The sequence below is a fragment of the Callospermophilus lateralis genome, chromosome 10, assembly GCF_048772815.1.
Source record: "Callospermophilus lateralis isolate mCalLat2 chromosome 10, mCalLat2.hap1, whole genome shotgun sequence".
In the NCBI taxonomy this organism is placed as follows: Eukaryota; Metazoa; Chordata; class Mammalia; order Rodentia; family Sciuridae; genus Callospermophilus; species Callospermophilus lateralis.
The window spans coordinates 30,040,842-30,066,914 of NC_135314.1; the positions used below are offsets into that span (position 1 = coordinate 30,040,842).

General features: G+C 36.6%; 1 protein-coding gene across 1 annotated transcript in view; it reads right to left on the reverse strand.

Annotated features, from left to right (window-relative positions):
* Robo1 (roundabout guidance receptor 1) overlaps nucleotides 1-25,544 on the reverse strand; it is a 379,533-nt gene extending 353,989 nt beyond the window's left edge. The window contains exon 1 of the mRNA XM_076868692.2: nucleotides 25,418-25,544. Coding sequence (XP_076724807.2) covers nucleotides 25,418-25,472 — 55 coding nt within the window. The 5' untranslated portion in view covers nucleotides 25,473-25,544. The remainder of the gene's footprint in view (nucleotides 1-25,417) is intronic.
* Nucleotides 25,545-26,073: the final 529 nt, after the last annotated feature.

Sequence of the window (26,073 nt, forward strand, 5' to 3'; positions counted from 1 at the left end):
ACCTGATGTGAAGAGGCTCTGCAAAATGTAGAATTCTACTGAGTTAGCCTTGGAAATCAAGTCCAAAGTTAACATGTACTCCAAAAAATGGATAGGAAAGGGAACTGAAGAAAGGATTAACTAAGGTCTCAATAAGCACAAATTTTTCACTTGTCACCCCATCTTCCCAAATTGCAGGCAAAATCAAGCAGCTGGCATTTACCTCCAGCAAAAACAGCTGACCCTTTCCCAGTGAAACTGGACAGACTGCCAGGTGAGACATGCTACAACCCTCACTCTTTCATTTGAGAGATCCTACAGCCTGACAGCTGGCTTCCTTGCTGATCCCTCTAAAGCAAAATGTCACATTTGCTCACCTCACACAGAATGCCAAGTGAGAATTCCAAATAGAAATCAGTTGTGACACAGAAGAAGAGGGCTTTTGCTAACTAGAGGGTCCCTCTTTGTATGCTAGACATTTAAAAAAAAAAAAAAAAAAAAAGGCAACAGAATGAGACACAAGAGCCAAAATTTAAAAACTACAAATTGACAACAGAGGAAATGGAGTTAACTTAGGCATCATAAAAAAAAAAAAAAATAGGTTAAAAAAAAAATAAGGGCGAGAATACTAGTGAATCAACTCAGAAATATCCAGGAAGATACCAACAGTCCCTGTCTTAAAAAGGTTCAGATAATTTTTTGACTTTACTTTGGTGCAAAAAGTGCCTGATACATAATCATTAGACACTGTGCTTCAAATTTTGTATTTTGAGCTCTCCCTTTGCAAGTGAAATTCAGTACAAAAATCTCCTGAAATGCTGGGCAGCAACATCAATTTGCAGCTTCCTGTCAGTCATGCAATAATGAAAGTAAACAACTGGTATTCTACAGCATACTGTGTTGCTGAACTCTGATTTTCAGTAGATTAGTTGTATTGACTTCATTTTCAACTTAGAATACTTTTAATTTATAATAGGCTTAATGGAATATAACCCCATCCTAAGCTGAGGAGCATGTGTATTACAGCTACCAAAAAAAAAAAAATGCTATGAAAAATGAATAATCAGAAAATAAGAACATACTTGTAGAAGTTAAATTATTACTTTGTTTAAAATTATGGCTAAAATTTAAAACAAAATGTGTGCATCAGGCCCAAAGAGAATAGTCCAGATTGGAACATAGTGATGGGTTGCTGACGAGCTTCCTCTGACAAGCGGAAGGAAGACAGAATAAATTATCTGACACAGAACACAGTGGGCCTACTTTTCTCTAATCCAATTCATGTTCTTCACTTATGTACTTCCTCAACCTGTGTCAGGCCAAGGTAACTCCAATCCCAGTCCTATGTTGTTAATCTGATTAGATTAAACCTAACTCTGCATGTCACTTTTCTGGTATATTGATTGGTCCAAAGAGGACATCTATCCAAATATGGTCCATTAGACCAACAGGAAGGACTTACATTGTTGAACTGCAACAGAGGTTTCCTCTCAAAATTGCTAAAAGTGAAATGAGCATTGCATATTTACCACTTGTAGCCATTTTGCCCATACAAGGGGAAGCAGTCCTAAATTGACCTTGGACATGGCAGAGAGTAGGAAAGTCACAGTGCTGGATGATATCTCTGAGAAGATGATGTCACCTAAATGTCTACTTCTCTGATAAAATACATTTACTTACTGTGCAAAACAATGTGAGACAAGGCTTGCGGTGTCTTGCCAGCAGAAGCTGCACAGCTCCAGGGCCACTGGCAAATAGAATACAAGTACCCTGGCAGTGGTGGCCTTCGTCAACTCTGTTTCAAGCATTAAAGTCAATTCCAGGGCAGGGACAAGAGACTCAGGTAGTCTCGGTCAAGGCCAAGTGATCACAAAGTGATCTCAGGTATCAAGATACCCAAGAGGTTCAAGCATTTTCATACTTCTAGTGTTTTCCACAGCAACAAAAAAGTCTAATTCAAGGAAACCTCTAAAGTAGATCAGATTCTCAGATTTTACCAGAAACAGAAGCAGCAGTGAGGAACAAAGCACATGCCAGGACTGTGTTGCAGATGAGAGAGTGCAGGCATCTCTCCAGCCAGCCACAGAGTGACAGAAAGGCTGCATAATATTTTATCTCGGTATTTCGCAATACTGTGCTAGAACTCTGTGTTAATCTCTATTCTGATAATACCCACCATCACAGAACCCAGATAAAATAAAAATCATCAAAGGAAGTCAACCCTGAACACAAGAAGACTGAATCCAAGCAAAAATAATATGAAATTAGTTCATATTCTTTAATCACACAAGTTCCATAACAAGCTGGGAGAGGATGATAAAGGATTAATTTTTAGAGATAAGTTCCACATCAGTATATTCATAGGAACACACATAACACACACACCACACACACACTCTCTCTCTCATACACACACACACACACACACACACACATTTTCAAAATTTTTTTTAAAGAGAGAGGGAGAGAGGGAGAGAGAGAGAGAGAGAGAGAGAGAATTTTTTTTTTAATATTTATTTTTTAGTTATCGGCGGACACAACATCTTTGTTTTGTATGTGGTGCTGAGGATCGAACCGGGGCCACACGCATGCCAGGCGAGTGCGCTACCGCTTGAGCCACATCCCCAGCCCTTTCAAAATATTTTTAAAATAAAATCTGTTTAACAAGTATACCCAAAATTTAGTGGGCTGTATTTTAAGAAACAATATTTTTCTCTCCTAGTTGTAAAGTCAAAGTAGGCCTGAATGCCTTCATTTACTCCCCTTTTAAAGTTGAAGGAAGGGTGTAATATACAAGTAGTGGAACTCAGTTGGATCAGTTCTTAGACTTATTAGGGCATGACACTGTTGACACAGGGCTAAGTGAGAAGCCTTGACCTTTGCATTTCCACCATGACCCCAGGGACTGGACCTACTCATCTCACCCCAACCTTTCTAACCTGAATGATGTCAGATAAGGCTGCTGTGTTTTTTCAAGGATCAGTTGGCCCAAATGAAAGTTATTTACTTTGCCCGTCATTGTTAATTTCTCTGAGTTTCTTTTCTTTTTTCTTTTCCTAAGGTTTCCAAACAGTCAAATCTTTTCTACTTCTTTGAAAACAAAATGTTCCCTAAATTCTTTAAAGTTTACATCAAAATCTGTTAAGCCAAAATACTTTTTCCTTCACAAAATGCTGTTAGATTTGGAAAGAAATACTAACCAAAGCAAAGCTACGTGTAAAAAGAGTGTTAAACATAAAAAAAAAAAAAAAAAAAAAGTAAAAGTTCAAAGGTTATTAGACAGGTAACAGGGGTTTATTTTATTATTTTCTTTTTTAATGACTAGAAAGCTGAATTCTAGTTCCTGACATTAACCTGAAGTTCCACAGGAGAAATCTTAATAAATCTAGTCATTGGTCTATACAAACATCAGACCTCAATTCTTGTCTGCCTTTAGGATACTAAAGGTATTCTAAATACTAAATACCAGATACTAAACAAAGCATTAAAAGGATAATATAGCGTTTCAGTTCTATTCTTTGGTAATTATAAACAACCTTATGCCTCAAACTGCATTCTTCAGCTGGAATCCAGTCTCCAAGATTTGAATCCAACCATTGAAAAGGAAAAGGCTGTATCAAGTTACCTGAAGTACTTACTCAGAGAAATGGATAGGATGGGAGCATTTGGGGGGAACTGCTATTAAAAACAGTCAGTGGGGAGAAAAAGGCAATTTCCCCCTCTGAGAGGTACTAGTGTAGTTTATTGAAGTAAATTGCCTCCTTTATGTAAAAGATAGTAAATCTGTGGATGCCATTTGTTAGCATAGTCTTATCTCAACAAAGGGCATCACATTCAGGGTCTAAAGTTTCTAAATCTCAGCAATGTTCAACAGGGCTTTAAAAAGAACTTTCAAGTTGAAATACTGAGTAAATGGGTTCACACAGCATGAATTTTATTGTAGACCAACCTAATTTTCACATTTTCCTCTCTATAACAAGCAAGTCATTTGTTCTCTGCACTTCTAATGGAAAGAAAACAAGAGTTTCTTTGTTTGTGTACATTAACTCGATGCTGTAAAAGTCATTCAGTCAAGCTTCACTATACTTTCACCTTTAAACCTTAACCTGACTTGTAACAATATTTGTAGCCTCTAAAATTACACTGGTTGAACCCAGACGGAGTTAATCACCCTTCACTGTCTCAGTGAAAAGTATAATGACCTACCATTTAATGTGAAGCCATTAAAATGCTAGAAGAGGCAAGAATTCACATCGTGTGTTTATAAATACCTCACAGACATGAATTCATACATTCAACCTACCAGGACACTTTTCATATGGCACTTGTTTAGAGAACCAGATGGAAAATAATGACTGCTGTACACTCAAAGCCAGAAGTGTCTATTCTGCTATCTGATGCAGTACACCTTATACTTTTCACACTGACATGAATTGATTCTAACAAATTCCATCTGTAACCAAACAAAGAAAAATCCAAATCAAAGCTGGGTTATTAATGATATCTTTCCTTTCTCAAACTACCATTACTTCCTACACAGGGCAAATGCATCAGTAAGATCCTTGATTTCTACCTGCTCAGTGCAACCCAAACCCTGCTTGCAAGACTCCTACACTGCCCAAATCCAAGGGGTCTTGTTCTTATCACACAGAGGGGCCTGTGTTCCAGGGGAGCATGAGTGAGGAGCCTGAGACTGTGCATGGCAGAGAGGACTAGACCACTTCTCTCCACCTTCCTGGACCCAACTCAGACTGAGCCTCATCAAACCCTTCTGCTATAGCCTTTTAAATGTTCTCTCCATTTTTACTCTTATCTCTACAGAGCATCCTACCAGAGCATGCTGGGTAGTCTTTTCCGCTTTAAAGAAGATTATATAACTCCTCTAATATCTTAATTCACTTGCAATTTTTCAAAAAAAAGTCTTTACTAAGTCCTTGAAGCCTCTAAATTAGAGAATAAAATTTGCCAACCTATAAGCCCATGTAGTCAAGTAAGAAGATCACACTGGCCAGACACTGGAACACAGGCAGAGGTGATATGATAGAAGTGTCCCAGAAAAAAACAGGGTATACTGGGTAGCCTAAAGGGGTAGTTACACTCCAGTCCCAAGTGAAAGCTTCCACATGGTAAGGAGGATCTGAAATCATCAGTTCCATCTAGTTTTTTGAGAGAACAGAAAAATGTCAACATTTTTTGTGGAGGGACCTCAATTTTAATGTGCTACCTAAAACATTTTAAAACAACATGAAATAAAAAATATACTTCTGCCAATTGGCAAGAGAAGTTTTTGGGCGATGACTTCTCTAAACAATCTCCTTCTTTATTTGTATGGTTGGGATGTACCTCATCTGTTTAATTTACGAAACTTTTCCTACCTCAGAATCTTTGTACTTATTTTCCCTATGCCTGGCCACATTCATTCTTATTCCTTTAGATTTCAATGTCACCCTCTTTTCCTGACTATTCTGCCTCATGTTGACCCTTCTCCCCTTTAGTATCATATTACCCTACCTCCTATTTGACGACTTTTACAGAGTATCATCCCCATGCAAGAATATTTGACTAGTTCACACTGGTAAATTTAGTCTGTAGGAAATAATTTTACTGATATATTAATTAATCCCACTTTTACACTGAATAAAATTAAATGAAGGATTATGTTGAACTGAGCTATCAAGACAGACATAGAAAACAAGCAACTTTTGAGTTTCCTTCCTCATAAAAATATCAAGGCAGACTGACTAGTTATTTGTTACATAAGCATATATAAAAGCTTTTAGCAAGAACAGAGGAAAAATATACATGTTATATACATATAATTATACATATGTGTTTACATGCATATGATATATATATATAATATATATATGTATGTATATATATATATATATATATATATATATATATATATTGTTCTACTAGATTGACTCTGTTGAGGGTATTTTAATATAGATATAAGGCAATTCTGATTTTTGTCTCCTAGGAAGATTGGCAATGCTTATTATATACACTTTAGACTATCAGAACTGGTGCGGTTCTTTTGGGATCTAATGATACCAGCCAAGGAGGTAAACATTCAACAATGCCTATTGGAGACAAAGAATTACCTGGTCCAAAACATTTGAAATACCAAGCTTGACAACCCCTAACAACAGATTTTCCCTTTTCCTCACTCCAAATCTTCTAAAAGAAGAAGGGATAGCTGTTCCACATTTCTGTTTTGTGTGTGGGTAGGGGATAATTTTAAATCAATACCTCAACATCACTGTGAAATAAATCTTTTTTTTTAAACAGTATTATTGTTTCTCTGATCACTAGCATATAAGTTATTTTAACACAAGAGGGAAAACAGCTTTTTTTGCTATTGCTTAAATAATTTGGGTTTGCCCTAGTACAATGGTGCCCTAGTACAATCTAATAAACCTTCAATAAGTGCCCTAGTACAATCTATTAAACCTTCATTGAGTGAATAAATCAATCTCATGGCAATGATCAATCTCAAGTCTGGTGAAGGAAGAAAACAAACATGACATACGACACAATATGGTTGATACAGACTCACAGTAAAGGCAGGCACAGAGCACTATGGGAGCACATAGAAAGGCACTCAAACTTGAAGAACTGGGAACTGAGCAGAGGATATGAGAGTTGAATGTTCCCTGGAGATGATGCCTAAGCGCCCTGACATGTGGAGGGGTAGGAGGAAGAAACAACTTTTCGAAAGATGAGACTTGAGAAGGTGCAGAGTGCCAGTGGTTTAGCATTGCTGGGGTAAGAGGGTGACCCCTCTGGGGAATTCAGTGGGTAACACATTAAGGCCCAAAACACAAACATGAATGAATTTCTATCTCAGTATGTGTTGGACCAGATTCATTTGTTTCTTTCCCAGTCTGAGATTCCACCAGCCTTTCATTTTATTCCAGATAATGTTACATAGTGATTACTCAGTAAATATTTGTAGAATTTAATGGTAACTGGAACCTACTCTCTATCCCTTGTCTTTTTTTTTCTAAATCAATAATACATTATCAAAATGGCAATATACTTATCAAAGAGTAAACTTGTTCAGAATTAAAGTGAATACTCCTAAAACAAACTCAGAGATGACCATTTCCTTTAATTTTCTCTTCTTTAATAATACACACTTTTAATCTTAATTACAGGCTCACATTTTTGTCAGCAAAACAGAAATCATAATCACAACAATGAAAGCAAGACACAAAGAACTTGCTTCATTTTAGGTCTCGCACTCTGTCTTCCTTTACTGTCAAGCTTCTCATTAAGGAAACGTACCAGGTGCACTCAGGTTTCTCCCAAGGCTGTGTCTCTAAATTAGAATATTCTCTTAAAATCCAGATGCAATTTTTTAGCATTTCAGGCACTGCAGATTAAGTCTTGTAAAATGCTCAGGGGACAATCCACTGGTATCCAAGACAATCCACTGGTATCAAAGTCAGTCTTCCAAACTAGGGTCAGAAGTGCCGCTCACATGTATATGGTTGCCCTCTTCTTACAGAAGTTCTTGTTGCCCATGCTTGTCATCTGAGTCACCTGAAATCCCTTCCTCTTATGTATGTTCCAGCTGTTCTATCTATTCGTTCTAACATCCCAATCACTTGTCTTTTGTCTTTGCCTCAATCCTGCTGACAATGCCTCTGTCTGCTCACCATCCTTCCCCTTTATTATTTTAATAGCCTAATCCATCTCCCATGCTCCTCCTGGTTCAGAGATCCTTCCATCCCTCTCACATAAGCACTTTTTTCACTACTTCAAACCATTTAATGGCTTTCCTTTGCCACATGGTGAAATTCAATCTATTTAACATGGTATAAAGAAACCTACCTCTTCTGACCACAGGTCTGATGGCAAACATTTCCAAAGGCACCTGATCTGTAAATTCAGTTGTCTCCTCAGTATCAGCAGGACTTTAATCCCAGTACTCCCATGGTTACTAAACTCTGTAGATGCTCATGTCCTTTATATAAAATGGCATCGTATTTGTACTTAACCCACATACATCCTCTCATATATTTTAAATTGTGTTTCAGATTACTTATAATACCAAATACAATGGAAATTGTTGTTACACTCTATTGTTTAGGGAATCATGGCCAGGAAAAATAAATCTGCATGTTTGGTATGAATGTAATTTTTTTTCTCAATGTTTTAATCCATGGTTGGTTGAATTCATACATGTGAAAACCATTGAAGTAAATAAAAGGCTAACTTTAATTCTAAATTATTTTTTATTTTCTCAGCATGCAACACAATTTCTTTTCTCTCTGCCAGTACCTAGTGTTGTTTCTGATCCGAATGTTGAACAAACAGGTAGAAGAAAAAGGATACTATTCAATATTTAGTTTGTCTTTAAATTCTCCCTTTGCCTAGTAGGAAGTTCATTTTCCCTTCTTGCACATTTATTACCTTGTGTTCATTTGCAACATATTCTAATTATTCATGTTTTCCTCAATTATCAGACAATGCAATCTTGCATGTAATGACCATAACTAAATTTGTCTCTGTATCACCAATGCCTAGAAATCTCTTACGTATGGCAAGTATCCAACAAAAGTTATTTTTGAAGAGCAAATGTTGTAAAGATTTTTTAAAAAACTGCACTGTATCTTTTATGCCCATCTATTTAAGAGTAAATTTCAGTAAGATATCAATAAATTTTTTAAACGTATCTTAAAAATAACTTGAGACTCTTGAAATGTCTAAATGTTTCTCTACATTCTCAAGTACAGAGCTTATCACTGTAGATTCCAGAACAAAAACAATTAAACATTTAAATATGTCTCCTTGGTGATATTCAAGGCAAACTCAAACTCTATGCTCTCTTTCCAATTACACTAATGGAAAAAATAGTTAACATGAAGAATACTTAAAACATCAGATAACAGAGCCTTAAATATCTTTGGCTGGGGAGGGATATCTATTTTTTTCACTAGATACACAATATTATTTTAGAATGCTAAAATGGTCAATGTAGATTCTATGCACTCAACCAACATTTAGTGAGCACCATCCTGTCATGGCAGTTATTGGGGATGCTTAGTTCTGGAAGACAGACATGAGTCCTCCTGACAGAGATGTGGGATGCCTGGTATCAGTAGGAGGGTCTACAGGTAAGGCAGGCAAAGAAGGCTTCCCTGAGAAGTGACCAAGAGCAAACAGCAAAGGAGCAGCAGGGGCTACTGAGAATATGGCCTGGGATGAATCACAGAGAACAATACAGAGGTGGAGGTGCCACATTCCAAGGAGTAGCAACAGCTTAGGACACTTGGCTGCCCCTTTCTTCATAGAACCTAAAGTCTACAACACTCCTTACCCTCTTTAGATTTCTTCCCAGTAGTAGTGTAACCAATTAGTACTTAATTATCATTAAGCATCACTACTCCAACATTATGCTCTTTTCCTGGAAAAAAAAAAAAAATCATACGAAGAGATACAATGAAGTAATATCTATAATACAGGTATTAACGTTCTTAGGTAAAATTTCTATATGTCTTGTGCTCTACTGCGAGACTGAAATAATGTCTTTCTTGATTGAATAATCTAAAAAGTACTTAAATTTACAACCTTTCCGGCTACTATGTACATAATTTCATTACATCTTACTAAAACGCAGCAACAGGGACTGAGGCTATAGCTCAGTGGCAGAATACTTGCTCAGCATGTGTGAGGCCCTGAGTTTGATGCCCAGAACAACCAAAAAAAAAAAAAAAATTTTTTTTGATTAGTTAATTAAACAACCACTAAATCCCACTATACTAGTTCTCTGTAACTTAACATTGGTTTAGACTCATGGAATTATTTCTACATCTTCTTTTGACTGCTACCCTGTGTGTATTGAAAATTTTTAAAGAGAACATAGTTTACGTGTCTTTTTCTATTTAATCTATCCCTGATGCAGAGATAAGAGAATCCAAGATTTAGAAAAGTCAAGTAGCACGTTCAAGTTCACACAGTTTGTTAATGACAGCGCCAATATTAGGGCACAGACAGCCAAACCAGCAATAGGTGATAGTTATTTATAAAAAGAACAAATTACTCTAGGGGTCATGCTGTTAATCACTTTATTATTCTATAAATGATACTGATTTTCCCCCACTAGCTCAATGGCTCACTCAAACATCATTTTTTTGAACTATGGTATCAATATTTCTAATCTGATCTTTGGATTCTGGAAGGAAGTAGTGAGCAAGGGAGTTGGATAGAGTGCTTCTGGATTCAGAGAACATCTGTAGCACATGAAATGCAGAACTAGTATTTCTGACTCCCTCTGAAATTTCTGTGTCCCAATGTGGCCTACTAAATTATTTCAGAATCCAAAAGGGTCCCCCCTTTTTCTCCAAGCCCCATATTTCCCAGTGCCTATCCCAGTCTTGCACCCCAAAGGGAAATCTCCATTCCCCAGTCTGAAAGAGTTGGGCTCCAAGTAAAAGAGAATCTATAATCTGATTAAAATAATTCACAGTAAATTGCAAATCTCTTAATCCTCTTAGAGGCATTAACATTTTTTTAAAATTGGGGGGTGGGGTGGGGAGGTAACCTGATACAGCCTTTAATTGTTGGCATTTTGGTACAGCATAAACAATATTATATTTTCCTTTATTCAAATAGAAATGGCTATCACACTGGCATGGCAGTCTGCCCAGAAATCTGTCTCCAACCTGTCTAATTAACCCTGAATTTTTTTCTTAAGGATGCTCATACTCCTGCTTTGTTTCAGTTTTTTTTTTTTTTTAATCTCTGATAAAATGTCATAAAGTGTAAATTTTAGGTAATAAATTAGGTTCCACTATCTATTACTATCATAAACTAGTTTCTTTTAAAAAAACAAACAAAAACTTCATATAGACTATCAGTTAGCAAACTAACAATAAAAACAATGCAGCAATTCACTTAAGTAGAAGTTAAAACATGCCAAAGACTATTTCAAGCAATTGATGTGTTAATTTAATTTTCACCACAATCTCATCAAGTAGATACCCTTATTGTTTCCATTTTACTGACAAGGAAATAGAAACGTGACAAAATCTACTCAAAGTGACATGGTTGGTTAGTGGGAAGCTAAATGTTTAATTCGAAAGGCCATTCCTTTAGAATCACTGTGCTGCACCAAGAAACACACTAAAAAAAAAAAAAAAAGCTCAGTGAAAAATAATTTACTTCATTGTATTGGATTCTGGTTAAAAACTACAAAACTTCAAGAAACCAAAATATCAACTAGCTCAATTTCTGCATTTGACAAATGAAACTCACCCGTGGCATGGAGATAAGAGGTATGTAATAGCAAGTTTATTAGGCCAAACAGGAACCGGGATAGAAAAGAACAGGAAGAAAAAAGTCCGAACAGCATTCCCAGATGGAGCAACATTTCGAAGAGCTGTAGAGGGGGAAGCTTATTCACACCTGGCCAAAGCTGGTCCCTAATTAGGCAGGTGTGGAATATGAGCAAATCAATAATATCAATAAAACCATACATGGGGTACTCTCATCAGAAGACAAATCAAATATAGCATTTCTATGGTTCACAAAGAATGAAGGGTCCTTTGTATGTAAGAAAACAGAAGAAATGGACATATGGTCCCAGAGATGATAAAGATCAGGAAGACTTGGGTCAATGGACTATAGAAATAATTTCCAAAGAAATGTGGAAATTGCAGCCATCCCTTCAAGTGATGAAAAATCGGTTATTATTGGCAAGCTATTTTGTCAAAGTATCAGATACTGCTCATCTTTAAACATGCCTCCTGTGGACAATGAAATGCTGGTGACGGTTTCCAGCTTCAAATGAATCAGCTCTTCTTGCTCAGGGCACATTACTGCCTCTGACCTCTTCCCTGCCCGTGCCTTGACCTCCTCCTCCTCCTCCTGCCTCAAGCCTGTGAGCATCTCATATTATTCGAGAGCTGCAGCTCTAGAATTTAGCATGAGGAGGGCTGCCCCTGATAGATGTCTTACATGAGTAATGCTCCTAATGATCCCCAATGGGACTCTGCCATATTATTACAGCAAGATGAGTCATAGAGACACACACAAAAAAATATTCTATGTATTTTACAGTGAAACATAGTGAATAAAAATTTCTTCGTGTAGAAATATTTTACTTAGATCTAGCAAGAAGTGACCAAGGGTGTGTTTGTGTGTGTGTGTGTGTGTGTGTGTGTGTGTGCGCGCGCGCACTCAGGGAGGAGGGGAAGTGGGGGGATAGTTAACAAAAGTTTCTTCATATATAGCTTTGTGGTATATCTTAATCACCTAAGCAAATAATACCATTTCTATGTTACATAAAGAAATCCTCCAAATGTTATTTTATAAATACTTATGAGTTATGTACAACATTCCGCACAGAAATACTAGATAAGCTTTTAAAAGCTGTGCATAAAACAACATTTCGTAAATTAAATAACATTTTTCACTTTTATTTATTTATTTATTATTTTATTTTATTTCACTTTCATTTCAAAAGTATTTTTATTTCTGCTTAATATTCTATTGGAAATTATTGCTGACCTGTTAGATTAAGCTTCTCTCCTGATAATATTTCTGTCAAATAATTAATGATCTATAAACAAATAAAATAAATATGAGACCCTACATTTTAGGAAGAATCCTGCAATAAATTCTTGCAAAAGATCGTTTCCTTGCAATTCAGTCACAGCCTCAATTTCCTTTAGTTTCTTCAGATTTCTTTAATGCAATTTTCTAAACCTGTAATTCATATTTAACAGCTGTGTATCTCTTAACAGCAATCAGGAAAACTTTAGACTGTGTTGCTCACGTCTTTTTATTCAAGAATATATTTACTTAGGTCAATAGGGACTTTAAGTCCACCAAAGAGCTTGTGGGTTTTGTTTTGTTTTGTTTGTTTGTTTGATTTAGTAGAAAAGAGTAAATACAAACAATAAAACTGATCACTCTGGCTAGTTCAATAAATACAACTAGTAAACTGTAAATAGTTCCCAATAAAGACAGAAGCATTTGGTTAAATAAATAAGCCATTATGTAACCATTCAACTAGTACCAATACTATAAGGAAAGCAAAGACCAGAAACTAATTTAAAAAAAAAAAAAAAAATATATATATATATATATATATATATATATATATATATATAAAAACTAAATAGCAGAAAGATCAGTAGAGTAGAGGGAAAGAAACAGGGAGGAAGAAAGGAGGGAAAGGAGATGTACTGACTGAATTAGAAGAACTAATATTCCATGCTTTTATAATTATGTCAAAATGAATCCTAATGTTATGTATAAAACAGTGAAAAGATTTCTAAAATATTAATGTAACGAACAGTTGAAGGGACAGTGATGGATTCGGAGCACGCATAAATGGCAACAGATAGATCAGATCCACAGGGATGGATGGTAGAATTTCTGCAGACAAAAAGTTACCTGTGTCCTATATTTGATGTAAAGATTTACTATTACTGTTATTAATAATTAGACTCAATTACCAATTACTTACTTTAAAATATGGGCTTATGCTTTTTCTTAAAAACAATCTAAATGTCCAACTGAAAGTTTATGGAACAATATTTCCCCATGGCCTGATCCAGCCAACCACCCCATGAACCTCAGACAGGCCCTTCCCTCCCTATAGAAGCCCTGGTAGGCATTTCAGCCATTAGTCATTATACACTATTATCAAGAAAAGCAAGAAAAAGAAGAAGAAAAAAAAACACTCAGAATCTCACAAATTCTGTTTTATCTTCTCCAAGAATCATGACTTCAGACCAGAAAGGAGAGTTTTAAGATGGTTCAGTGGGAAATAAATGTGAGAGGATAAGTACGTAGCTCCTTAATACATCTTAAACCTCTTAATCCAGGAAAGCATTACATCCCAGATACTGAGAGAACTTTTAGATAAAATGAAAAATTTATGAGGAGACTGAGATAAAGTTAAAAGTTATCAATATTTTTTAAATAAAAAATGGAGGCAGATTCTTCCAACTTGATGTTATACTTTAGAAAGAAACTAACAAAACAGATATTCAAGATGATAAAAGCAAAAACTGCTTAACAAAGGAAAATATTTATCAAAAGAAGAAAACTGGAAGAAAATGGGAAACTTGTACCTAGAGAAGAGCTGGTCTAAAATGAACATTAGAATGAACACAATAATTGCCTTGAATATGGAAATGGTTCCCTATAGAAATTAGATTAGGTTTAACTTGGGTAGATATGGGGATGTGCAAACAAGGCCAGTATATCCAATGCTGAAATCAGGTTTAAGCTGAACATGAGGAAAAACTTTATAACTATTATACATGGACCTATTTGTGCTAGATGATTCTTGACAGAGAAAGTAACAGGGACAAAGACCACGTGTTCAGGGTGCTGCAGAGAAGGCAGAAGTACAGAGAAAAGGTCAATGATCTAAGATACCGTCCAAATGATGCTCTGATAAGTTAAGAACAATAATACACAGTATCATGTCTGATTCCATTTACCTGTCCACTGCTAACCATACCCCCAGAGGGAAAGCCAAAAAACCCTGTTCTTTATCTCTTAACAATCAGATCACCAAATTTATATTTATTTTATATTGACTCTTCTACATTTGGTGGAACATGGTTTTTAAAGAATCTTTAAAAAAAAATTTTTAGTTGTAGATGGACAGAATGCCTTTATTTTGTTTATTTTTATGTGGTGCTGAGGATTGAATCCAGTGCCTCACACATACTAGGCAAGTGCTCTGTCACTGAATTACAGCCCCCATCCCAAATGATCTTATTTTAAATAGATTAAAATTGCACATATTGATGGAATAAACATGATGTTTTGAAACTTAAATACACTGTGGCTTGGATAAATTGACCCAATTAATGATAGATACATAATGTTATTCAGCTCCATTGATAATTACCAAGTAGCATTAAATGAATGAATTCATTGAAATAAATAAATTATTGTGGAGTATATTTTTAAGACACTGAGTAAAAACTTCAGGATAAGAAACCAGTTCTCACATAAGGGAGGTTTTCAGGTATGATACTGTTTTGACTAGTGATCTAGAGTAAAACATTGAGAACATACTTAATCTTCATGTAGCCTCTGTCAAGTCTCAAACTTTTGGAAATAGAGAAGAGAACATAAATATACAATCACAGCCACACATTTGGAAAGCACTTTGGAAGACAATTAACTTCAGCTGAGAAAACCATACCTAAGAAATTATATGATAGTTATAGTCAGAAATGTATATTTAAAAGAGTAAGAAAAGCAAAATAATACCCTTTGTAAAGCCAGTTACATTACTTCAGAAAGAATATCGATTACAGTACTGTTTTTGATAGCTATTATATACTTATTCAGGTTTCATTGGCAGGTATCATATTAATCAATGCTACATTCTTTCTTTGTTTTCTATAAAATCTGTCATTGGAGAAGAATATACCTTTAAAGGAACAGTTATCATAGATTCTAACCAAGCTTCTGCTTAATAGGTTTCTATTCCCAATAATATCATTCACTTCTGGAAAGAAAAAAATACAAATATCCAACATATATACAGGAAAATGTCCAATGTTGTTACCAATTAGGAAAATGAAAAACTACACTGAGATTTCACTTCACTCCAGTCAGACTGGCAGCCATTAAGAATATGAACAATAATAAATATTGGAAGGGATGTAGAGCAAAGGAACATTAATACACTGTTGGTAGAATTGTACAATAGTACAACCACTTATAGAGGTTCCTCAAAGACTAGGTAGGAAAAAAACTACCATATGACCCCTTTAATTCTTTAGGATAAATACCACTCCACGGTATTTATCCTAAAGAATTAAAGTCATCATACTATAGTGATATATGCATAGCCATGTTTATAGCAGCCCAATTCACAATAGCCAAATAATGGAACCAGTCTAGGTGTCCATTGAACACAAAATATATGGATGTATGGATAAATAAAATATGGTATATATACACAGTGAAATTTTATTTAGTCACAAGGAAAAATAAAATTATGTCATTTGCAGGAAAATAAATAGAACTAGAAACCTTTATGTTAAGACTATTATGTCAAGCAAAATAAGCCAAACATATATTTTCTCTCATATGTAGAAGCTAGAGAAGAAGAAGAAAAAGAGAGGGTTGGGGTCTCATGAAAATCTAAGAGAAATCAGTAGGGTTGGGGAAACAGACTAGGGGAGGAAGAAGAGGGAAGGGGAAATACTGGGGAATGATATTGGCCAAATAATACTGTTACATTTGTGTACATGTACCTATATATAACAACAAATCCCACCATTATATACAACTATAATGCACTAATAAAAACATGGAAATAATGTCTTTTCAGTAAGTAACCCATTTATTCTCAACTTCAAACCACAATTCAACCATCAGTTCCTCAGGGAAGATAGATGCCAGTAATGCTACTTTCTACATAAGGAAATTTCTGTTCCCTTACACACTAGGACTGTCATAAAACTTGTTACTTATCAGATCAATGTTTTTTTCTACAAGTTGAATAGCACTGAATTCTACTAAACCATATTATGGGGCTGTACTTTTTTTTCTGTGTTCTATGGGTGTATAATACCAGGGTGCACTCTTTTTTTCTATGAATTTTCATATGGCAAAAAGAAGAGAATAGACAATAAGATATAATATAAAAATCTAACATCTACAAAGAACTACCACAGACCCCACAACACAATTTAGTTTCCTTCACAAAGCAAGCATCTTGACCTGCTATATACATACTTTCCAGGTTCATATCCATTCACTCTTACTGAAGCGAGAAAAGTGTGTCTGCATAATTGCGAAGAGCAAGAATTCTCAGATCAGGCAGGCCAGTTTCAATGCCTGACTCCACTTCACTTAATGACCAGTGACAGTCAACGAGCTTGACTTTCATGAGCCTCATTTTTCATACTGATAAACAGGGATAGCATGGATAAAGCATGGTTGTTTTAAGTATTAAATGAGATAAGGCATGTTAGCACTTTGCCAGGCACATAATAACACTATAAATTTTAGACTATCAATATCACTATTCTTAGTCATATTATTAGCAATATTATTATTGATTCCTATCTTCCTTCAGATTTAGTGTATACAAGTAGGCCTATACAGTATCCATTCATCATTTAATTAATCACTTGTGTTTCCATAATGTTTTCATCATTATGGAAAAAAATATGTATATATGTATACATACACACTCCCAGAAAGTGATGAGTTCCTAGAAGTAAAGTCCAAGTAACACAATGCATTTTTTTTCTTTTCTTGCCATACTGACTCTAAATAAAAAGCTTTACTCATTATGCTTCTATTCTATCTGAACTCATGGAGATTAATAGCAAAAACCATGCCAATGAATGCCCCTTCTATTTGCACAGATACCCCAATGAAGGCTTTGCCTCTTTCCTATTTGCTATAGCTGAAGACAATGGGTTCACATCTTGGTGGGTGCAAAGCCAAAAAAAGCACAACTAGGAGATGAAAGAGTGAAGAAAGATGTATTACCTACAGCAGGTAGGGACAGCACTGGGATTATTTCCAAAGTAATCCCCTTTCAGAGGAATGGAAGCTTACACATAAGCATGTAGGAAAGCACTCTATGGGTAGACACATTCCTAAGCTGCTCAGTTTAAGGTACACATTTTTAGCCTGCTCAGTTTAAGGTCACAGTTCAAGAAGGAAAGATGGCACAGGTATTTCTGGGCACGCTCAGCTCATAGAGCACACATTCACAAAGGTTAGGATGGTAGACATAAATGCTTCTGGACATGCTCTTATGAATCAAATTTACTCTAGGTCACTTAAAAGAATGAGTCAGAGTAGCTGGTGACCTTGATGAGTTGTCTACAAGCTCTTCCAAAGAGTCTTTGCTGAAACATCAACAACAACAAAAACACGCTGAAAGTGTGTTAATGCAGGAAATTTATCCCTGAAGTTACTTGCCTTATTTAGCAGCTAGCTCTTTTAGAGGTTTTAGCAATATATTACTGAACAAGTTCATTAGCTTAAGGAAGGTATAGTTCCAGGGTTGGTTTTTTCTTTTTTTTTTTTAGTTGTAGATGGACACAATATCTTTATTTTACTTATTTATTTTTATGTGATGCTGAGGATCAAACCCAATGCCTCATACATGTGAGGCAAGCACTCTACCACCAAGCTACAACCCCAGCCCCCAAGTTCAATATCAGATAGCTAGGAAACTTTTCCTCCTCTTCAGATTTGAGGAGAATTACAGATGAGTTTTCTCTTCCACCACCAGTACACGGTAGTTTACTTGATAAGGACAACTTGCTAACTGAATGGTGTGGAAACACTGAAATTACTTCCCAAACCAAACAACTGAAGTAGTTGAAAGCTACCCAGAGGTGTGCAGTTTACACTTACAAATGTGCTTTAACTCACTTTATTTTATGAGCAAGCACCATTTTAGTGACATTTTAGCCTGTCTTTTACATCAAGTCTGAGCAAACAAAACTAAGTTTACATCCAGGAAACTAAAAATCCCCTTTTTTATTTTATAAGAAAAGAATTGCAGATAGACAGATTTTTTTAGTCAAATTAAAATTAAGCCTATTGTTACTGAAAAAAGAAAAACCATATTTTCAACTAGAAAATATAAGAGCCTATCTCAGTGACATCACATGATGCCAAATGATCTTAAAAAAGACAGTCATGGCCTGATTCGGTCATTCTTTGGCCCCCATTTCCTTTTCATGCCCTGGAATCTCTAATGATATTAAAGAGCCTCAATCACTTTTGTGGAGGGAAGCTCAACTCTGGCCTCCTGTTTCCTCTTCTACTAAAATCCAGGAATACAACATACCAAGTTTTTTTTCCCCCATATGGCACATAAATTGTGGCCATATATAGTATGTTACAAAGAACCTCATGGGCATATGAACATTGTCCCTTGCTATCCTCATTGAAATTTTAAGTTAAATCAAGAGATAACATATAACTGAAATGATTTTTCATTATTGTTCAAATTCTATGTCTCACATTCAAAGGAGTCTGTGGAGAGAGAGTGATAAAATTGGGTCTTTAGTATTCTCAGAGCTCCTGGCAAATAATTGTGGGGGCAAATCCTGAGGACTCTGTCTTCCATGGCTGACTGTAGACAAGTTGTCCTTGACTCTTAGGTCCCATATAGATGAGTTGAAGATAGACATACTTTGAGCGGGAAACTTTTTTAAATCCAATCATGAGCATCTCAGAAAAAAGAAACCACGAGTTACTATTGCCTAAAGTGCTTTAAAATATGTTTTCTAGTAAACCTTCTTCCACTTTACTATATGGCTAACACAATAAAAAAATATATATACAGCCTCAAAATACAATGTATTACTAGGAACCAAATCCAGTCAGCTAGTTCCTATATGATGCATACAAATCAATCACTTGACACAAAAAGATTATATTCCCACTTAACACAGAACCACACTGCTCTGTTGACATTTGCTTGTATCCATTGATGGTGCTTTTAATGCTTCATTTAAGTGTCAAACTAGGTGACAGGCATTAAGCCTGGAGACTATTTAGCATAGGGCTCATGATCCAAGAACATTTTCTACAATTGTTTACCTTCTATACACTCACCCTTAGAAAATAAAATGAATTAATTAAATAAAATAAATAGATATTCTTTCCCAGCTCTAAGCTATGCACAGCTGTGAGCACCACAGAGGTACTTGAATGAAGTCAGAAAGATATGCACAGTCATGCTGTTCAAAATATTATTTTATGTGTGGAACAACACTGTCATAAGATGTTTGGAAGCCAAGTAAAATCACAGAAGTACAGGATTTCTAGCAGCCTGTTTTGGCTGAAGGGAAATGAGACTGAGTTCTCCCATGAAGCCAGCAACAGGATATCTCCCAGTGTTAGAAAGAGCTTTTTGGATGGAGGGATAAAGACAAGAAGAAAAGGCAAAGAAGTAGAGATCAAAGCTATCTCCCTGTACACTGTAATCTTTTTTTTTTTTTTTTTCCTTCCTCTTCAACAGCAAGATTGAAGGAAAGGGCTAAAAAGTGGAGGGAGCAGGGGAAAGGAAACCATGCTAATCCAGAATTGTTAAGAAGGGAGGTGGTCTTTTGATCTCCACAGGATGGCAACTTTATTGGCTATGCATAAGCAGTTTCCAACCAGCTGATCAACCAGGTATTAATGCTCAACCCTTCCATGATCAGTAACCATGAAGTGAGTCATCTGTGAACAGCAATCAAGCAGAAGGCTCATCTAAGACTAAATGACCACCAGCTCATACCTAACCCAGAGGGTAAGAGCAACCACAGGGGAAATGATTGTCTCTCTACAGGCTCTTCTCTGACAAGCACCAATTATTTGCCTTGGGACTCAGAGTGAAATCTTCCCTCAAGTGTGTATGAATGAGAATGGCATCCATTTTCCAAACACAACCTGGGATCTATGAACCTGCATCAGACAGTGTCGTAACAAGTATTCTGTCTCCTCTTTGCAACAGGCCAGAAAATGCAGACAGGACCAAAGCTAAATGTGAAATGGTTAGATTTAAAGAATTGACTGTCTTGCCTGATAACATACAAGTTTAAAGACCATTTTCTTAACAACAGGATAACAATGGCTCCCTTCCAAACTTTTAACTGTTAGACCCATAGTTTTGTTTAGGCAGATTTTGGGGACATATTTTAATATAAAAAGTGATTGAACCATAATCTTTTTCTAAATTTTTTATATCCCTTTTTCAAACTAGGAAAGGACAGGTGGTTATGAGATTTGGAGTCAGTCTGTTTCAAATCCCTGTTCATTCACATCTCCTAATTTCTTTATAATGTTTGCATAACCATAAAATAAGAATAATATCCTACTAATAATAGCACCTATGTCATAGGCTTCTCCCATAAGTGACAGTCATAGCTTCATGGCCTTAGCAGGGGACATCCCAAAGTTCCTTTTTTGTACACAAAGTTTGAACTAGATTTCAGTTTTGAATTATTTCTGTCTTTCGTGTTATTTGTCTCCTCCAAGCAAATGTTACAACACAGAACTACTTGGTTTTTCACTCCTCTGTCTATAGAGGCAAGTCAATATTCTAAAATCTTATTAAATATAGCTTTAAATTTTTTTCTACACTACATTAGAAATTTAAACATGTTTCAAATTGGTTTTTATTTTATAATATGCAAAATGTTTAGTTCTTTATAGGGCTGAAATATAGAGTACATACACTGATATCATATTTTCAGAAATTCACGTTTCCAATTTGCTTCTTTTGCTGTGTATGGTCAGAAGGTACACTTAGATGACATAGATCAGGCTGAAACTTTCATAAAAATATAAATATATATCTACATAGTCATACATGTAATGTGTGTGTGTGTGTGTGTGTGTGTGCGTGTGTGTATATATATATATAATATATTATACAATTAATTTATTTTTTTGCAGTGCTAGGAATTGAACTCAGGGCCTGGCACATGGAAGGCAATCATTCTACCACTGACTTACATTCTAACATCCCCTGCCTACAAATATTTTAAAGTTAGCTTAACTATGGATCTGTTTCTCTTATACTTCTCTTATGCTCTTCTCTTCCATTTGCCTTTCTTGATCCCAAATTTCTTTTTTTTTTAAATTTTTTATTTTTTTTGAGAGAGCAAGAGAGTTTTTTTAGTATTTATTTTTTAGTTTTTGGCGGACACAACATCTTTTTGTATGTAGTGCTGAGGATCGAACCCGGGCCGCATGCATGCCAGGCAAGCGCGCTACCAGATGAGCCACATCCCCAGCCCCCCCAAATTTCTTATTTGCTCTATAGATTACCTTAGTCCTGATTTTAATTGAATGTCAACTTAAATCCATATATTTTCCCGTTAAAAAATCAAGTTTGGAAGGCAGTTTATGCTTTTTATGTTAAGAATTAAACATTTTAAAAGGGTCACAAGTTAACATAAGTATTACCTTATTAGCACATGAAGACTCAACCACTTATGATCTTCAGTAAAAGCTCTTATCCTAAATTTTCTTCCAATCTTATTTCTGTTGTACAGTTATTTTAATTATATACATATAATTTAGTAAGTGCAAAACTGAATAATAATAAGCAAACAACTGACATTGTTAGTTTGAAATTCAGTATTTTATACCACTTTAACTCACAAGAGTTGTCATAGAAAAAAATCAGAAAAAACTTCAGGTAAACTTCTGTTTTAAGACATTTTAACCATGCATATATTATGCATTAGAGGGCCTATTAACAGGAAATAGATATTTTTAAAAACATCACAGCATTTAGGTACGTGTATTTAAAAGCCAATAAGATTATAAAGAAACTAAAGAGCACTTGTTGGAATTACCCAAGAATTATGCCAGAAACTGAAAAAGGGGAAGTAGGGTAGGGGATGGGGTGGAGAGACAGAATGAGAGAGACAAACCTGAGTCCTAGAAAGTGCCAGGAATAGTAAAAGTTAGTCTAAAAAAAGTCCCTCATCTTAATAAGAAAAACCAGTCCCCCAAAACAAAAAACAAAGACCATTAGAGAACTGTCACTTTATTTCAAATTCAGATCTGATCCTAAGTTTGACCTGAAATTCAATCACTTTTTCACTTAAAAGCAGGTTTTAACAAATGGATTTGAGAAGAGGAAGTCTATGCAGGAAGAATGTGGGGAATCAGTTACAGACAGAACATAGAATTTTTTCAGGGCTACTCCCTCTGCTCCCCATCCCTACCCCTCACCAAAAGTCTAGCTATACAAAGAGGAGAACAGAGATATACAAACTAATTGGATAGACTCATCTTTAAAAATGAATTTCAAAAGAAATTCCCACCTATCTCAAATTTTATTTCACAGAATTAAAAAGCTTTATATTATAGCATTAAGTTAAAAAATAAAGGGCCACAAAATGCAAACACTCTCAAACTTAACACTGAATGTTAAGTATGCCATCAACACACCAAAATGGTGATTATAATTTGTTTGAAGAAAACTACAGGACTTTTAAAAATTGGCAGCCAGTTAAAAAGAAAGAAAGAAAAAGAACTGACAACCAATAGATGCTTTTACAGGTTAAATCTTGTCGAAGGTGCCTTAGCCCCTCGTACACTTTGATTTATTTAAGCTCACCACATTTCTCTTAAATACACTCCATTAACAAGAGATAGACTGTGATCTTAGGCTTGAGGCAAGACATGAAACACAATCTTTCAAGAACTTCATTCATTCTCTGACCAGGTGTCTTGAGCACACCCAAGTTACCAGTTACTTATCTGAGTTCTGTGAAGTTTTATTCAAATCAATAGCATTGCTCTACAATAGCAGGCTGTCACTGAATCACCCTAGCAGCCCAATGATTTGACTGACCCTTCCAAGTTCAGATATACAACAGGAGTGAAAGTTATCAGAGGAATGATAAAAAACCTTCAGGTTAAGTATGAGGAAGCAACTCAAAGATACCTCTTGCCTGGAACCTGGCAAACAAAGTAGATAAAAACAAAGTAGGTTTAAAAGATCACCAATGGCTAAAATGGGAAATAAGAGAAAAATGAATCAAGAAATCAATTTAAGATTCTAAATATGTCATGCATCTATTCAAATACTAATCCTCAGATATTAAATACTAACAAATTATTAAATCTGATAGGACAGTCCACCCCCCATATATTTCTTCAGTAAAGACAGAATCTGCACATTGACATGACCAGCTTTCCATATCCTGTTGGTGAGACCCTATCTTTAATCTACAGCCATGATAAAATGTCCCAACATATACAAACTGAGCTCAAACGGTGACTAATGACCATTAATCCCCCTATCTTCAGTAATCTGCCCCTCCAGTCATTTATCACTCTGACACTTCACTTTACACACGTGAATAAACTTTAACCGAGAAGGTGAATCAACAAAAATCTCAAAGGTATCTGAAGCTGTAAATTAAACTAGGGGGAGACAGCGCAAAGAGAGACAAATAGAGAGATCAGATCTTAATGTTTTTGATTTGCATCCACGACTGGGGGTAGGGGGGAAGAAGCTATTCAATCACTCAGTTATGCAAACCAAGGGAAAAGCTGCCTAACAGAAAGGAGAAGCTGAGGTGGGGAGAGGTGACCCCAAAGAGTTAGTTTAATCTACTGATCCATCCACTGTGACTGACATATATGAGATATGAGACTGACCCTTCAGTTTCTGTTTTCTTTAAAGGAATAATAATTAATGAATTTCTTATTTACTTCAAATGTTCCTAGTAACTTTCAGCCAGGAAATACATCCAATGGATTTCAATTATTTTAGCAGTTTATCTGCCATAGGTTAGGTGATGTAGTTTTTTTTTTTTCTTTTCATATTCTATTAATTATTTGGCGTCAGTAAAATCCTTGCTCAAAACATAATGGATCACCATAAACCAAAAAGGCTCAAATTAACATTCAAAACGATTTCATAATTATGCAAATTGAGTGACTCTAACCTATAGGCCCTGATGCAACTTGAAGCTCAGCATGGACTATAAAAATTCCCTGAGGTACAGTGTGTGTGTGTGTGTGTGTGTGTGTGTGTGTGTGTGTGTGTGTTTTAAGGCCTGAAATTGGATCCATGATTGAAACCAGAATCTACCTAAAGGAAAGAAACAAAAGTTGAGTCGTGGCTCGGTTCACCCATAATAAAAAAGTTTCTTAGGAACTACAAGAAAACTATTTCCAAGTGTAGATACAGGGCGTACTCTTGCCAGAAGGTTCCCGTAGCAGCATCTTTCCAAAACTTCATACGGAGTTTCAGTACGATTTAATTAATCCTAAAAATCCCAATTCTGTTTTCCCTCGCCAAAGAGAATTCCCAGGCAACTAACAGTTCCCTTTCAGATATGTGCAATCGCCTGTTTTTATAAACTCAGTCTGGCAGTGGCTAGTTTATATCCTATCATAAGAAGGAGTTATTTCCTGAAGTTTCTTCAGAATCGAATTTAATTACAGACTTTGGTTACATAAAACAACTACTAATAACCCCTTGTGCTCTGAAGAGGAGGGGCGGATTGGAGGACCAGGTTCTGGAATCCTGGCGAAGTCTGTGGGTCACAAATCCCAGCCCATCTACCTCTCATCCCCCGCTCCGCTCCGGGAACCAGCCGGTGGATGATACTCATTTGCATTGGTCCTGGGGGCCCAAGCTCACCGCCAACCGCTGCCTCCTCCCACCCTAGTGCTGAGACTAGCTTTTGCCCAGAGTAGGGCGTGCCCTGAACTTGGTGAAAGGCCGAGGTCTGCGAGGAGGTTTGGGGGGAGTTTGGGGGATGGGGGGAAAGGGACAAACCTCAAACCCTAACCAGGAGCCTTTTCGCCTAAAAGTTGTGCAGTGATCCAGCCCCATCCGACCTTAGAAGGGAGAGGTAGCCAAAATGCTGTTCGCGGTTTGATTCTGAAAAGTGGAGAGGGGTCGAGCAAGGGAGATCAAGGGTGAAGAAAAGACGCGGATTACCTGAACAGAGACATATTAATCCAAAGAGGTAAAAGTGAGCAGGCTCCGCGATCATTGTCCTCGGGTGGATCCTGCATACAATCTCATGCCAAGAGAATGGAGTAGAAATGGGGTTCCCAAATTTATGAAGCCACACAAACACACAACCTACACAAAGGCTTAATATAAGCAACGTGGGTCAATCCGCCAGGAGTTTTCAGGGCAATTACTTGTCGACCCTTCCAGACGATTGTCAATATCTCAAGAGCCCTCTGCAAAGGAAGAATTCCTAGGCTTGTCTTCTCCGGCCCCCGGGCTTCCGAAGAGGCTCAGCCACTTCCAAGGACCATCCAAACCGAACAACAAAGAGCCGAAGCAGAGGATCAGTTGTGCCGTTTCCTGCCTCCACGGTCTTGCTGAGCCTCCCTGCGTGCGCCCCCACAACGTGTGCCCGAGCGCCGCTGAGAGGGCAGGCGCGGGGCGGCAAAGTTGGGGTGTGAGACCGGATTAAGGAGAGCCAAAAAGTGTTTCTCCGTGTACAGGCGAGCCCAGCCAGCAGCTGGCCACCCGCGCAGGCGGCGATGGCAGTCAAGATAGCGGCTGCAGCTCCGGAGCACCGGCTCGGGGTGCCGGGGGTGTGCCTGGGTGACTCCGCGCGCAGGAGGCGAGCGAGGGGG